The sequence below is a fragment of the Pleurodeles waltl genome, chromosome 7 (assembly GCF_031143425.1).
Source record: "Pleurodeles waltl isolate 20211129_DDA chromosome 7, aPleWal1.hap1.20221129, whole genome shotgun sequence".
NCBI classification, from domain to species: Eukaryota; Metazoa; Chordata; class Amphibia; order Caudata; family Salamandridae; genus Pleurodeles; species Pleurodeles waltl.
Window position 1 is genome coordinate 1446301457 of NC_090446.1, and position 16099 is coordinate 1446317555.

Genomic DNA, 16099 nt, shown 5'->3' on the forward strand with positions numbered 1-16099 from the left:
AATGTATCACATGTGCTCCTAAAAGATTGTGCAGGCTATTGCAGATTCATTAACCAATCTGGTGCTGGACAAGAGGCAAAAGGCATCGTAAAAAAACACAAAATCTATAAACGTCGATGCATTCCCAGAAAATGAAGGATATTTTAAGTTACTACAGGGAAGATATTTATGCCATGGTACCAAAGTCTGTTTTAGCTCTAAATTCTCAAGGGCCAATATTTGGTAACGTTTATGCTAGATCCTGTGAAGGACTCATGGTGTAATCTGAAGTCTTTATTGTCCTTTCAGGACCCACAGTACCACAATGTACATGTGAAAAGTGCCAGGTGTCTGATAAAGAGGGTCAAAGGAGATAAAAACAGAAATTTAAAAATCTCCTTCCCTGGTTTCTAGAACCTGATCGAAGATGAAGATGAAGGAAATAGCAGAGCACCAAACTCACAGAAGAGGAGAAAAACCCAAGCAAGTACACCCACAACTAGACTGAAAAGAGGCCCACAATGCAAGAAACATAAATTATGGACAAAAACAGTCTGCTTGAGAGGAATATTTCTAAAAATAAGGGAATGAATGCTTTGCAGGGCATATATCACTTGTAAATGCCTTTAAAATATGATCTTCAAACAGGAACTGACATCAGAGGGAAAGACTTCATCTTGGACTGGATCCCATGTTAGAAGGCTAGACCGCCATCTTTGAAGAGCAGTTTTTAAGTGTTTACCACACCCCTTTCAACTCATACCATCAGTTTGACACATGAAGAAGCCCAATTTGACATTGTGCAGGGCATATATCACTTGTGAATGCATTTAAGATAGGATCTTCAAACAGGAACTGACATCAGAGGAAAAGACTCTACTTCATCTTGGACTGGGATCCCATGTTAGAAGGATAGACCACCATCTTTAAGAGCAGTTTTTAAGTTTTGTCCACACCCTTTCAAGTCATACCATCAGTTTGACACTTGAAGAAGCACAATTTGACATTGTTTGCCAGGGCTGAATTTCGAAGTTCCCCCTCCATCCTGCTCACAGACACCCTGCAATCTCATGGAACTTGTTTCTCAGTGACCATAAGCGTGAAAAGGATAGTACCATCTAGGCAGTGAGAATGTGTAACCACGTGCCAAGTGCGGCATCCTGCAACTGAGTGACCAAAAAGTAATCTATCCACTCCTGAATGTCTGGATTTTCTGCTTAGCTCTGCGCACAGATGTAGCAGCACGTAGGGTGCTGTCTTAAATCTTACGTATAGCAAATTGTTAACCAATCTATATGTATGTTTTTAATGTTTTAATGCCAGCACAAGCACTAGCGATCTCTTACTGGCAAGAGTCAACATCAGCAGCAAAACGTAGCAGTAAAAAGTGGTGAGAATAATGTGCAAAAGCGTTTTTTCATGCAAGAAAAGCACTGTCTCAAGCTGAGCCTTCTGGTAGATTTCTCTTCAAAGGTAGTAGGACAATCAACCAACTTCACAGTGGCCTTTGTCTATCCTATACCATTACTGGCTGACTAGTACACCTATTGCAGACTCAGCTCAAACCAGTAAACTTATCCATAGCAAACCTCACTTCCGACGTGTGGACTCCACCAATGAGAAGCACAGCCCTAGCCACCTCATAGGTTTAGTACAGACAGTGGTAACACCATTGTGGTCAAGAAGGATAGGTACCCCCCTTATGTGCCTGCGCCAATCCCTTCTAAAGAGAACAATGCAGACAACAGAATAAACACAAAGTACAAGCACAGTGCTCTTGCAACTGAGTTAGCAACATTGACATCTGGTAATCTGTCTACCCAGACGACTGACAATTTACGTACAGGTAAATGTACAACTCCTGTACTTAGGATAGGTTTTATTTCTAGCCTGTGAGTTAGCAAGAAAACACCTACTGGTAACGGGGGCCATCGGGACATAGGATGGGCCCTTTCAGTGTTTTTACTGCTAGGAGAACCACATACCCCACTAGATAGTATCTCAGGCTAGAATAAGGTGCTGAGCCTAAGACTCTTTCCTTGCCACCAACAACTGGGCCCACACATAGGTCCAGGAGGAAGAGAGTCTCAGGGTATCCTTGACCTCAGTTGATATGGTCTTTCCACCCTCCAACTTACCTTGAAACTTACTCCACCTTAAGGACGCACTCTCAGACTATTTACCGGGCCCTGCCTGAGATCCCCAACCCAACTTTCCAGTTAGGTTGCTGCAGCTTCAGTGTCAGTGTGACTCACAGTCCCGTTAATGGACACCTGGAAGTCAACCCACTCTTCTCAGAGAGCAGGGTTTAGAGCTTCTCCCCTCAGGGTTATAAAGAGCCCTAGTGTTTTTGAGAGTTGCCCATGAGGGCCATCCAAGCAAATCCTGACATTCCTCACTCTGGGGAAAAAAAACCTGGCCTCAATCTATGGCGTAAGGGGCTTACTAAGGCTTCCCAAGTCTCTGGGTTCTCTGTCAGTGGAAAGATACACCCTTCAGCTGCAGACAACCTCCTTCCACTCACACTTCTGCCAATTCATGGGCACCACCCATAGAATGGAACTCTATCCCCTGGTTGAAACCATTGGAGTGAAACACTCAGCTGCCAGTCCAGGACTGCCCACATTACATATTCAACACTAGAGGGCCTAACATTGTGCCAATACGGAGTCTGCTTGGTGAGGGCTCATGTCAACAGTTGCTCTGACAGAACAGGCAGCATCTGTAGGGCACATGTGCACCCCCCTCCTTGACCCCTCAGGGTCCTTCCTGCTAGGCTCACCTACTTATCTTTATTCTTCCCAGAATCCTACCATCACAACCAGTTCCGTTGGACACCTATAGTGATGCAACATTGGAGCTTACCCTCTCATGACCCCTCCCCACCTGCGACAACTCACAGCCTAGGATGCAGATTGCAGGTATGTTTGTTCACACAGTAACTCTCTTCTGGACAACCACTGCTCTCTAGTCCAAGGTGACTATGACCAGAGGGCGGTTACATTGCCCGATGAACATTCCTACCCTCCAGCTCTACCTTAGGGACATTATCATTCCACTACAACGATCATTCACTGAGTCTTCCTGAAAATCTTTTTTAGCACTCCCTGCAAGCAACAGCTTACACTCAAGGTCCAACTTTGAACTAAGAGACATTAGGTCATGGTCTATTTAACTGCTGGAAACTGTTTTCCCTCAGGGCCTCACTTGCTACCCCTGTGGACTGCCTGCTAGGGTAGGGAGGCAGCTCCCCTCTTATGGTCCTGCTGGTGACTGATAAAGCATTGGTCCTTCTCACAGGTCTTCTTCCGTGTGGGTACCCACCCTCCCTCTTCATTGATGTGTGCTGCGTCCCTCCATCCTGGTCTAAAGTTTGGGGCAGTTTAGGGTCATCAGTTCTGCTGAGGGTTTGGCCAACCTTCTTGTGGTCCCTCATGTGCCTTCTTCAAACCCATGTGCTGGCACACCTATCCACCAAGCTCCCTACGCTTAATGATGCTTGTGCAACTCGGTTAATAAATATTCAAGATATGATCCTTCATAATCAGATTATAAAGCTTATCATAACCACAACTTCAGAGAATCTTTTGTTGAGTCTATGAACTTTTTACCAGGTTAGAGATCAACGCAAACATTCTCAACTGAATGTCTTTACTGAGAGTGTACTATTAGTGTTGTGTCCACCAAAAACAGGCACCGCATCCTTACTGTACATGGGCAATCGCCAAATAAACATATACCTCTAATTCCAACACCTCTCCTATACCACCAGCATCTGAAATGTCATTTCTAATGAGTTAGACCATTTCTTATAGCTAGATACCACATATGTCAGTATGAGGTACTCCTTATCTAAGCCTGATTTTTCACTCACTACAAAGTTTGCGCCACTACAATCAATGAAGCTAAATGCGTCTTCAGAGTGACTGAGCTAGTTAAAATGTCTTCCCTCCTAGGGCATGTCTCTTTTATTCAAATGCTTCCATCTTGGGGTGGTATCAACAAAGGAACTCTCTAATGGATGATAGCTGCTTCTGCCCACTCTGTCTCATGCATTTTTTACAGGAGATGTTTGTTCATGCCTATTCCGCAGATGTGATCTGTATTCTCTGGTTTCCTTCCAGATTCTAAGTCACATCTCAAAGTCTGCTTTCTACGCCTAGTGTCTCACCATGAGTGATCAGTCTTCAAATATCTCCCTCGTCCCGAGACTGTTCAGAGCGAACAATGTTGCCAGATTTTCTTAAATTTTTTAAGGAAAACTAAGTGAAAACATTCAACTCGGTTCTACGTCAGAAAGTAAAATCTGTGAAAGTGATCCAACCAGAACTGAGCGAAAACCGAAGAAAGCAGAAATTGAAATGAAAAAAACTTTTGGGCCCAAAATCTAACTCCGAGGTTATTAGATACTTCTGGACCCAGGTCCCGTAGCCTGACCACTGCCACCAAATGAGGAAGCAGGGTTACAGAGGGGGAAGGAACCTCTCACTACCGTAACAGTCTAGTTTCTAGTTAAGGAATAGCCTCTTAGATTACTGTACTTTGCTCATGGCAGCAATGGCAAAAACACAGGCTTCACAACAAAAGGTGAGTTAAGACAGGCAGTACCAAAACAACATTTTAATCAATATCAATCGTCAAACCAATTTAGTAAGTATTCTATGATTCAAATAAACGTATAACAATACAAATTGGATGAGATGCCTCAAACTTGTAAATTGTAAGTATCTATTCCAAAGTGCGCCTCAACTCGAGCTCAGCATACAGGTAAATAGAATTCTCCATTCGCATTATCCGCAGGTGGACCACGGAAGCCCCTGCACATCATAGTTCTTTCTGAGTCTATACATGTCTCATATCTTATCCTCCACATCAGAGTCTTCCTGAGCCTACACAACAGCCCTTTCTGAGCCTACACAACAGCCCTTTAAGTGTTTTTTTGGAATTTGTAATAACAGTTCTTTTTGGGTATAAATATTAGTGTCACAATTCATCATCCATCAGTTCTTTCGGAGTCTACACATCAGATTACCTTCTGAGTCTAAACATCAGTTTCATCGCTGAGCTTCCACGTGTCATTTCTGAGTTTACAAAACAGTCTTTTTTTGAGTCCACACAACAGAGTCATCTCTGTATTTGTACATCAGAGTTATTTATCAGTCTTCATATCACAGTTCTTTATGTGTCTCTTCATTGGTGTCATAAATGAGTGTTTTTGAGTCCACACAACAGAGCCATCTCTGAATTTGTACACCAGAGTTCTTCATCAGCCGCACATCTCAGTTCTTCTGAGTCTATTACTTGAGCCCCATCATCCGAATATTTCTGAGTCACAACATCAATGTCTACATTAAAGTTCTTTCCGAGCTTACACAATACAGTCCTTTCTGAGTCTAAACAACAGAGTCCTTGCCTAGCTTACACAGCAGAGCCCTTTCAGAGCCCACTCATCAGTGCCCTTTCTGTATTTATAGCTTAGTGCCTAGGTTATCCTCTCCATAACAGCATTGTCTGATTGCATTCATTAGTGTCTCATTTGAGCAACAACATCAATTTTTTTTCTGAGTCTAAACATCAGTGTCATAACTGGGCCTCTACTTCAAAGTTCTTCCTTAGCTTACATTAAAGAATCCTTCCTAAGACTAATCAACTGAGTCGTTTCCTAGTTACACAACAAAGTCCTTTCAGAGCTCACACATTAGAGCCCTTTCTGAGTCTAAACATCAGTGTCAAATCTGGGCCTCACATCAAAGTCCTTTCTGAGTCTAGACATCAGAGCTCTTTCTGAGTCTAGATATTAGCGTCATATCTGGGCGTCCACCGCAGAGTCCTTTCTGGGTCTATACATTAGTGTAATACATTTGCCTGCACATAACAGCGGTGTGTGAGCCTGTTCACCAGTGTCGCATTTTAGCCTCCAGATCCAAAATCCTTTCTGAGCCTAAACATGGTTCAATCTGAGCCTCTACATCAAAGTTGTTTTTCTTAACTTAACTGTAGAATCTTTCCTACCTCTGAACAACTGAGTCCTTTCCTAGCTTACATAATGGGCTCGTTTCAGAGCTCACACATCAGAGCCGTTTCTGAGTCTAAACATCAGTGTCATGTCTGGGCCTCCCCATCAAAGACCTCTCTGAGTCTACACATCAGGGCTCTTTCTGAGTCTAAACATCAGTGTCATGTCTGGGCCTCCACATCAAAGACCTCTCTGAGTCTACACATCAGGGCTCTTTCTGAGTCTAAACATCAGTGTCATGTCTGGGCCTCCACATCAAAGACCTCTCTGAGTCTACACATCAGGGCTCTTTCTGAGTCTAGACATTAGTGTCTTCTCTGGGCTTCTACCTCAGAGTCGCTTCTGAGTCTAGATGTTGGTGTTTTTGAGCCTCCTGGTCAGAGTCCTTTCTGTATCTACACATCAGAGTCATTTCTGAGTCTAAGCATCAGTTTCTTATCTGGGCCCCCACATCAGAGTCCTTTCTGAGTTCAAACGTTGATGTCATATTTGAGACTAAAGATCGCAGTCATTTCTAAGTCTATTCATCATTAGGGTCATATTGGAGTCTACTTCAGCCATCATTCTGTTTTCAATGAAACGCTGTGCCCCTCTAGAACAATTCCATGTGTGTCTTTCAATGTATCCAGCAAAGTATGTGTTAACCTCTTTATCATTCATTATTCTCTCCACCTGTTCACCAGTTAAACATAATCAATAGTTCTATTATTCCAGCTATATTTAGTGCTACCCTTCTGTTTTCCATTCAGTATTCTTTCCTTCTAAACAGATCAGAGTCCTTTCTAAGTATCTGGAGATCCACTTCAGAGTCATTTATAAAGTGAAATATCAGTCTTATATTTAATCTCACAAATAAGTCCTTGCTGGATCTATGCATCACTGGCATATCTGAGAACACATATTATCAACCTAAGCCACACGCACATAAGTATCCTAGTTAAGCCCACAAATTAATGTACCAGCTGACGTCAGAAATCCATGCCCTACACCCACACATCTACATTAAAGCTGAACCCGCACATGCATTTTGTAATTAGGAATACACATCAGTATCCTAGTTGGAAGAAGCCCACAATCACAAATGCAACTAAATTCATGACTTCTGCATCAAATAAAGATTTGCTTGGGCAGAAACTAAGGTGTCTGTTCACAGCCTCAATTTGAAATATGCTGTAATATCCTCTCCTGGTGTCTAGTATACACATACACAAACCTACTACATACATATGCATACTAGGTAAGCTTCAATCTTACAACAATATTCAACACCATAAAACACCCCATTTTGAGCTCAAACATTCACATAGAAAGTGAGCACAGCGTGCTAGAGCACACATTGTCCCTGCTTAGCCCATACCGCAGTATCGAGCGTGAGTTATTACATCAGAGTCCTGGTTAGGCCTACACAACAGGCTGGTAGTAAATTCTGCGCATTATCCTCAGCAACATTTGACTTAACTTTATACAGTATTCTGGACGGATTCACAGTGGAGCGAGAACCAGTAAAGTAAAAACGTGACTTTTGCTTTGGTACCTTTTTTGAGGAATAGTTTTACAGGACATTAGTCATTGCAAAATCAATAATGACTGTTGGGGTTATTTAATTGGTGTGCAGTTGACCCCTTCCTAATGATAGTACATCAAACATAGGCTGCCTTCCAGGAGTGTTGTTTTAATTGCATCAAATATCAGTGGCAATGCTGTGAAGTTGACAAGAGGGAGAAGCATTCTGATGCCAGATGTATTCTCTTGCAGGTCAACGGAAGCACGTGGGACTTGCCCATTTCACTTCTTTCAGGACTGCTCCAGGTAAACCTCATTGGTTCTGCTGTTGTGGTTGAAGCCGCCTTTGGGATTGTGGTGTCCTACGAGTTGACTCAATATGTAGTAGAGGTGACCGTGCCTGGTGCCTACTCGGGTGCAGTATGTGGGCTCTGTGGAGACTTTAATGGCATTCGTGATGACGACCTTAGGGGTCCAAGTGGATCGGTGATGGAGGACGTGGCCCATTTTGTTAAAAGCTGGCAAGTTTCAGCCTATACTTCTATATGTGCAATAACAAACCGTGTGCCTGCGTGTAGTGTGGAAAACGTGGCCTTCTACTTCTCGAAGAGGCGCTGTGGGGTTATCACTGACCCCAAAGGTCCCTTTTCACGATGTGACGGTGGACGGGATAATATCACCATCCTCGCAGACTGTGTTTACAATATGTGCGTCACTGGTGATGTCAAACGGACCTTCTGTTCAATGATTCAAAGCTTTGCCCAGCAGTGCCAGAGACAAGGAAACACTATTCAGCAGTGGAGAGAGCGCACGGAGTGCGGTAAGAGTCCGTTCACATCTACATTATTGTCAATGTGTTCCTCTTCCATCCTCCATTTATCCTGGCTTCAGTACTTCCGCTGCGCTCGCCATCCACCTATCTATCCATCCATATATCCATGCTTCCATACGTACAGCCCCTTAATCCATCCCCCAACCCGAATCATCTCTTCATCCTTCCTGCACTTATCTGCCACATCACCCGAAAGCATCAACCGCTCCCATTCATCTGCCGTTCTCCCCTTTTGCAGCCTTCCCCTACTGCGTGCGTCTTTCTTTCGCTCTTATGATCTATCCTTCTGTCTGTCCACACATCGCTTCCCCTGTATGTCTGTCCATCTACCTTGGGCTTTATTTTAACCGTTAATCTCTCCCCCTCTAACCTCTGCGTCTTGTCTTCCGTATTGCAATCCTCCATGTTCTGTTCCACTATTCTCTGGCCCCTTCACCCATCCAAACAGGTATCCCCGCTTCCCACCATCAGTTCTTCTCTCAGTTCTTCCGCATATCTCTCCATCGCTCCATTCCTTTGTCTTTCGCTAAATTCCCCAGTCACCTTCATCCATTCGTTATTATTTGCTCCCACCCACTTACCTACTTATGTGTCCATCATTCAAGAAGCAGTCTAGCGACTGGGTTTCTGAAACCGAAAACCAAATTCTGGGATGCGAGGTCGTCCGACCAAAAATCATGCGATTCTGAGTAAATCACGTTTTTCCTATTACCCCAAATTGTAAATACCTGTGTAAATCCGTAAAATCGGTGTTTCGTCTGGTTCCGCATCATTCACATGCCGCAACCTCAATACATCCTGGTTTCTGTCATCACTCGTACATGTAACTTACACATGTCTCATGGTGTGCAACATCTCATGTTCAAGGTGTTCCTGCTACGATACCTCTTCATTGTAAAGCACTGCACAGATACTTAAATAAAACCAGTCACTATCACATATCCAGGGAAAATAAATCATTAATCCATCCACATGTCATCCATCCACCCATTCATTCATCCAGCCATTTAACCAATGAGAGATGTCACCCGCCCATTACTATCATCATCTGCAGATGTTCATCTGCCCCACATTTTTTTCTCTCTGTATATTAGTGTCAGGTCGTGGTGATGGTAGGTTGTGTTAACACTGAAGAGTTGGATGTCACACTTTTTTGAACTTAGGGGCATCAGTTAAACCACTGCAAAAAAACTACAAAGCGATGGAAGGAATGTTTCAATAAACCTAAGATATTAAGGGCCATATGTACGAACACTTTTTCCCATAGACACAGAATGGGTAAAAACCTTTGCTACATCTGGCCCTTATTCTCAGGACACAGTAAAGTCTATCGTTTTTCACCAACATTGCCAGAGATCAGACATAAGCAAATCAGTCTTGTTCCTGCTCATATAGGCAACGCTGACTGAACTGTCAGGCACCCCTCCACCCCCATTACGAAAAATCAAGCAAACAAACAAACAACCTCTCTCAGGCTAATGGGCCTTATCAATTAGCCACGGGAACCATGTTGGGGATTTCCGGTGCCAGTGGCTGAGAATAATGTAAGCATTCATTCCATCACTTTGTTGTTCGGCTCATTTAAAGGGTGTCGTGCTTGCCATCCTGTTCCCGGTGTTCACCATGTAAGGGCAGTATGCTTGGTACTTAGGCCCATATTTATACTTTTTTTGCACCGCATTTGGGTAATTTTTTTGACGCAAAAGCAGCACAAACGTACAAAATACAACTGTATTTAGTTAGTTTGCGCCGCTTCTTTTTTTTTTAAGTTTTAAAGAGAAAGTTTATTGAAGATTCATACAATATTCAAAAGTTATACACACATTTGATTGCAAGAAATAAATAAAACAATAACAGTTCAATTTCCTAAGGGGTACATTAATGAGAAGCACAATAAATATATGAATACTTTAAATCGCAAATATATATGCATATAGTAAATATATTGGTAGAAAGAGTTATAAACAGTAGGATTAAGTACAATAAAAAAGTAAAGAGAAACAATTCATGGTGGTTTGGAAACCTCCTAATTTCTAGGAAAATGACTACATGAAGAGTAAGCTAAAGAGTTTAGTTAATTCGTAATAGGTATCCATAACATGTCTCTTTTAATACCCAAGGATACAGGGTAAACATAAGCTCTATCCAACCGATGGTTATAACATATACCATACCACCAAGCCCGAAAGGATAATTTAGAGGAGTCCTTCCAAGTTTTCATAATTTGTCAAAAAGCAACGGGCAACAATAAATCTAAAATTAAAATAGATTTTTTTGGGAAACTTAACCAGTCAGCGGCAAGGCTGCCTAAAAATATATTTGCAAAAGTTAAGAAAATTTGAGTTTTAAAAATAGTATTAATTTGATTCCATACTTTAACCCAAAATTGAAAAGTATATGGACACTCAAAGAGCATGTGTTTAAGATCTGAAACCGGCTCACTACAAGATCAACAATAGGGCGAAAGGTTAAAATTATTTTTATGTAAAGATGAAGGTGTAATTAATAACCTATTATATATAAAAAATAAAGTTTGAATTGCATTAGCTGCTCTTGAGGCCTTTCGTATTTTAATCCACACTTTATTCCATAAAGAAGGTGAAAGTGAAATAGCCAAATCTTTCTCCTATTGTATTTCTATTGCTGATTTAGGTCTATCTTCAGGAAGAGATGTAATTGTTTGATAAATACTAGAAGCTGATGCAGCTTGTAATAACAGGTTCTTAATTGGAGAAGGACGGACCAATGGTGCTTGCTGAACTGGAAAAGATTGATAAGAAGTATTTACAACATGTATTAGAGCATCATATTTCTTATTAAAAGAGGATGGAAATGAAAAAAGAAATCATGCTTGCTCAAAAGAAATAGGGGAATCATTGTCAAAGAGTGGATGAACCCATCTTAACCCATTCAAATGCCACGGTTTCCAGTAGATGGTTTTATTATGCAACTTGATGAGTTTTTTATACCATATTGATGAATTCAGAAATTGCATTCTGTCTCCATTGTATGAAGCAAAAATAGGTTGCAGAATTCTGCATGAATTTTTCAAAATCGGGAGGGAGATAGATGATGTTTTTTTTGACAAAGTTAATACTTCCAGAAACATGTAAAGAACAACAAAGGACTTTTCAACTTCAACCCATAAAGGTAAAAAAAGTAGAAACATCTTCGGTCAATAAACAGAAAGCCTGCTTAAGAGAAAAAGCCATATGATAAGAGTGAAGATTCAGAAAATTTACTCCTCCGTGAATTTTAGGTCTCATCAATTTTTGGAGAGACATTCTGGATCTCTTATTATTCCATAAGAATTTAGCTAAAATAGAGTTCAACCTCTTAAGTTAACTATTTGGAATATTAATTGGAATATTTGATAAATAAAAGAGAATGATAGGAAGGAAGTAATCTTTAGAGAATCTAATATACCCCACCAGGATAAAAATAAAGGGTTCCATTTAGATAAAAGAAATCAAGACTACAAAATAATTGCAAAAAATTACAAGAAATTGTATCCTGAAATGAAGGTTTAAGCCAAAGACCAAGATATTTAATTTGATCATTATTCCAGTGTAAATTGGAAGATTTAACGTCATCCGGAAGGCAACATTTATTTAAAGGAAGAATTTCACACTTTTCCCTATTTAACTTATACCTTGAAATAGAAGCAAAATGTCCTACTTCAGAAAGAAAAGAAGAAAGTGAAGATTTCTGATTTGACATAAAAAGTAAGATATCATCAGCATAAGCCAAAAATTGTATCTGTCCTTCACCAAACTGGAAACCATGTAAATTTGTATTAGCCTTAAGTTTCAATAAAAAGGGTTCCAAGGCAAGAACAAACAAAAGCGGTGATAACGGACATCCCTGACGAACTTCTCTGTGAAGTCAGAACGAGGGAGAGATGAGACCATTTAGATAAATAGCAGCCTTAGGAGAGGAATATAGTAATAAGATAAGATTTATAAATTTAGTTCCTAAGCTAAACCATGAAAGCGTTGAAAAAATAAAGAACTAGTTAACACATTCAAAAGCTTTTTCAGCATCAGGAGGAATTGCAGAAAGTGAATCCCCTATATGTCACAGATTTACCTAAAATGTTAAAAAATAAGCATGTGTTGTCTGATAATAAACATCCTTTAATAAAGCCAGATTGCTCTTTACCAATTAACTTAGGGAGTATCAATTTGAAACGCATAGCAATAATTTTAGCAAAAATGTTATAATCTAAGTTCACAAGGGATTATAGGTCTAAAATTCTTACAAAACTTTGGATCTTAGTTATCTTTTAGTATAATAACAATTAAAGCCTCCTGAAAAGACCCTCCAGAAGACTTTGCGTTAACAAAATAAGTAAAAAGATTAAATAATCTTGGAACTAATAATTTAGAAAAATGCAAATAGAATTCAATAGTAAAGCCATCTGGGCCAGGAGCTTTACCTTTTTTAATAAGATTTAGTGCATTTAGAATGTCTTTAAGAGAGATATCATTATCAAGAGCAGTAAACTCAAAAGAGGGAAGTACAGGTGAATTAATGGTAGACAAGTATTCCCCAATAAGCTCCTGCTTGGGAACAGAATCAGGGGTGTATAACTGTGTGAAGAAATGAACAAATTCATCTAAAATATCTTCATTCTTGTGTAATAAAAGGTGGGAAGAGTTATAAATAGATTCTATCCTTGTTCTATCTTTTTTAATTTTAAGATAATTTGCTAAATGTTTTGCTGATTTATTTTGGCCCTCATAATACTTAGCACTGGACCTAAGAGGATAAGAATTAGCAATATCAGTCGAGTTTTTATTAAAAGTGAATTTAGCTTGAAGTAAGTAATTAAGACAACTTTTAGACTTGGAAGAGTAATACAGGTTTTCTAGCTGTTTAATACGATCCATTAAGCTAAATAACTTTTTATTAGCAGTTTTCCTTTTATTGACAACATAAGAAATAATAAAATCCCTAGAGGCCGCTTTGAATGCATCCCAAGTATTCTAAACAGAAAGCTGGGGGGTATTGTTTCCTACAAAGAATTGTGTAGCACACTTCTCAAAAAGCTGAGTAAAATTAGTATCAAGAAATAATGAGTTATTAAATCTGTTACTTGGCTGTTTATGTGGCATAATATCAAGATCCAAACTCACTGGAGCATGATCTGATATTAACATGGAACCAATTTCCGAACTCAAAACATGTTAAACGAGATGCTGTGAGACAAATAAATAATCAATCCTCAATTGGGAAGAATGCACTTGAGAAAAAAAAGAGAATTCCTGTAATGTGGGGTTACACAATCTCCAAATATCTGTTAATGCTTTTTTTTAATCATGGAGGTAAACTGTGAAAATATGGTGGATATTACAAATCTAGAGTTAGAATTACGATCAAGAAAGGGATCCATAACCATATTGCAATCTCCTACAAAAATTAAATATTCATCCTAAAGAGTCATTAACTTAGCTAATATTTCATTCCAAAAGGATTTATCAGGTTGGGTTGGAACATAAGCATTAAATATAGTTAAAGGTACTTTATTATTATTCATTGAAACTATAACCCATCTACCCTGCTCATCAGAATCTTGGGAAAAATCAGAAATATTCGTAGTTTTATGACAGAGTATAGTAACCCCATTTCTTTTCCCCGTACCAGGAGAGGCAAAAACATGACCCACCCATTGTCTTTTAAGTTTGGCCACCTCAGCACTTGTTATATGAGTTTCTTGTAACAGGGCAATATCAGCTTTCAATTTTAAAATATGAGTTAAAACTCTTTGATGTTTTATTGGGGATCCCAAACTTTTAACATTCCCTGAAAGAAATCTAAATGTCATTTAATATAAATAATAAGTAATATGATCATGAGATTATTGCATACAAACCACATATTAGTATGAAGAAATTGAACCAAACGAAAATATTTAGTGAACAGAAAGTGAAAAATAGAAGTATAAACATGAAAAAAAAGAAAAAAGAAAAGAAAATAAAGAAAATTCAGAGGAGATGGAGGAGATGAAGTTAAAGAAAACAAAGAGAATAAAATATAGAAGAAAACAGGAAAACTACAAAAGGAACACTGAATGAATAATAAAAACATGCTTATGAGACAAAAACGTGAGGGTGGTGAAACCAGAAAAGGAGGACAACGCAACCTTCACTCCATAACCGCAGACACGGAAGGGAAGGGAGATCCAACCACACAGGTTGCAACCACAAAAGACGGGCACATTGAATGCATAAAGATCTAAAAAGAGAGAAACAAAGGAACCATTCAAATCCCTTAAATAATCAAACACGTTTAACATTACAATGAACCAACTAAGGGCACATCCATTAAACAAGAGCAAGATAAAATAAAAAAAAACAATCAATACAATATTCAAGTCTCTGATATTTTGGAAGTGTCCATTATTTTACCTCTACAAGAATCAATATACCGTTGAAGTAATACTGGGTCCTCGTATGTTGTAGTCTTATTATTGTAAGTCACCTTGAACAAGCACGGATGGAAAGACCATACCGAGCATTAAGCGACCTCAATGCCGGACGCATATCTAGAAATTTCTTCTGTTTGTCTGCCGTTGATTTAGCATAATCCTGAGCAAAAAAAAAGATTGGAACCTGACCACGTGATCCGACCTTTAGCTCTTGCTGCTCTGAGAACCCTTAGCAAGTCTGTATACTCCAAAAAATAAAGTATTATTCCTTTTGGTTTCTTTGATGTTGAAGCCAAATGTGAAGGATTACCAAGTCTATGCGCTCTTTGTATATTCAAAACAGGAGGAGTAGGCTGGTCCAGAATCTTGGGCAGAAATGCTTGAAAGAAAGGAAAAGGGTCTGAACCTTCAATTCCTTCAGGTAGACCATAAATACGTAAATTATTCCTGCCGTTCCGATTTTCTATATCATCTGCATGCTTTTTCAACATAGCAACTTCAGATTGTAAAGATTGAATCGATGTAACTGAATCTTCAAGCCCTTCCACTCTTTGTTCCACACAAGAGACTCAGTTCTCCACAAGAGACCATTTGTCATCCAATATTTATAACTGTTTATTTGTATCTTCCATTTAAGGTTTAAGCGCCCTTATTTCCTCAAGAAGTAATTCCATAGATAGGGTATCTACAACTTTAATAGGAGATGGAGGATCCTTTTTAGCTTTCTTATTTGTGGACGTCGAGACCATTACCGGAAGCTTGGACAAAACTTTATTCACAAGAGCAAGAGGAGAAACAGGTGTTGAAGATGTAACATCAAGAGAAGTAGCTCCTGTACTTTCCATGTTTGATAAAGGAGCAAAGGAGTTATAAAGGAATATTATCAGAACTTTTATTGTTCTGTACTTTGTTAATAGTCAATTGAAGGTTCCTGGATCTGCCCATAAGCAAAAATATAATTCTGCCCAAAATGTCATAAAATATATACTTTATAAAGTAAGAGAGAGAAGAGAATAGAGCGAAAAACAAAAGAAAGCTGGACAAAAATGCTCTAAAAGGCAAGGCACGGTGAGCAAAGAGCGTAAAAACACACACTTGTAGGTCAAAAAATGCAAAGGGAATCTTTCAGGCAGCGAAGCATACTTGAAAAAGAAAATTGTGAGGTAAAAAGAAAAAACAAAATGGCGGACCCAATGAAATTCCACACAAGACTGCCATAAAAATCAACAAAGAGGGCTTAAAAGTACCTCTGAAGTCCTTTTAAGAGGCATACTATATTCCAGGCATGTTCCCCCAACTCTTCTCTACTGCAGGAACATAAAATTTGCCCACGAGTATC

General features: G+C 39.5%; 1 protein-coding gene across 1 annotated transcript in view; it reads left to right on the forward strand.

Moving 5' to 3' along the window:
- The window catches only part of LOC138246462 (alpha-tectorin-like), a 270914-nt gene that overhangs the window by 45753 nt on the left and 209062 nt on the right, over positions 1-16099 (forward strand). The window contains exon 4 of the mRNA XM_069201099.1: positions 7751-8318. Within this exon, the coding sequence (XP_069057200.1) occupies positions 7751-8318 (568 nt within the window). The remainder of the gene's footprint in view (positions 1-7750; positions 8319-16099) is intronic.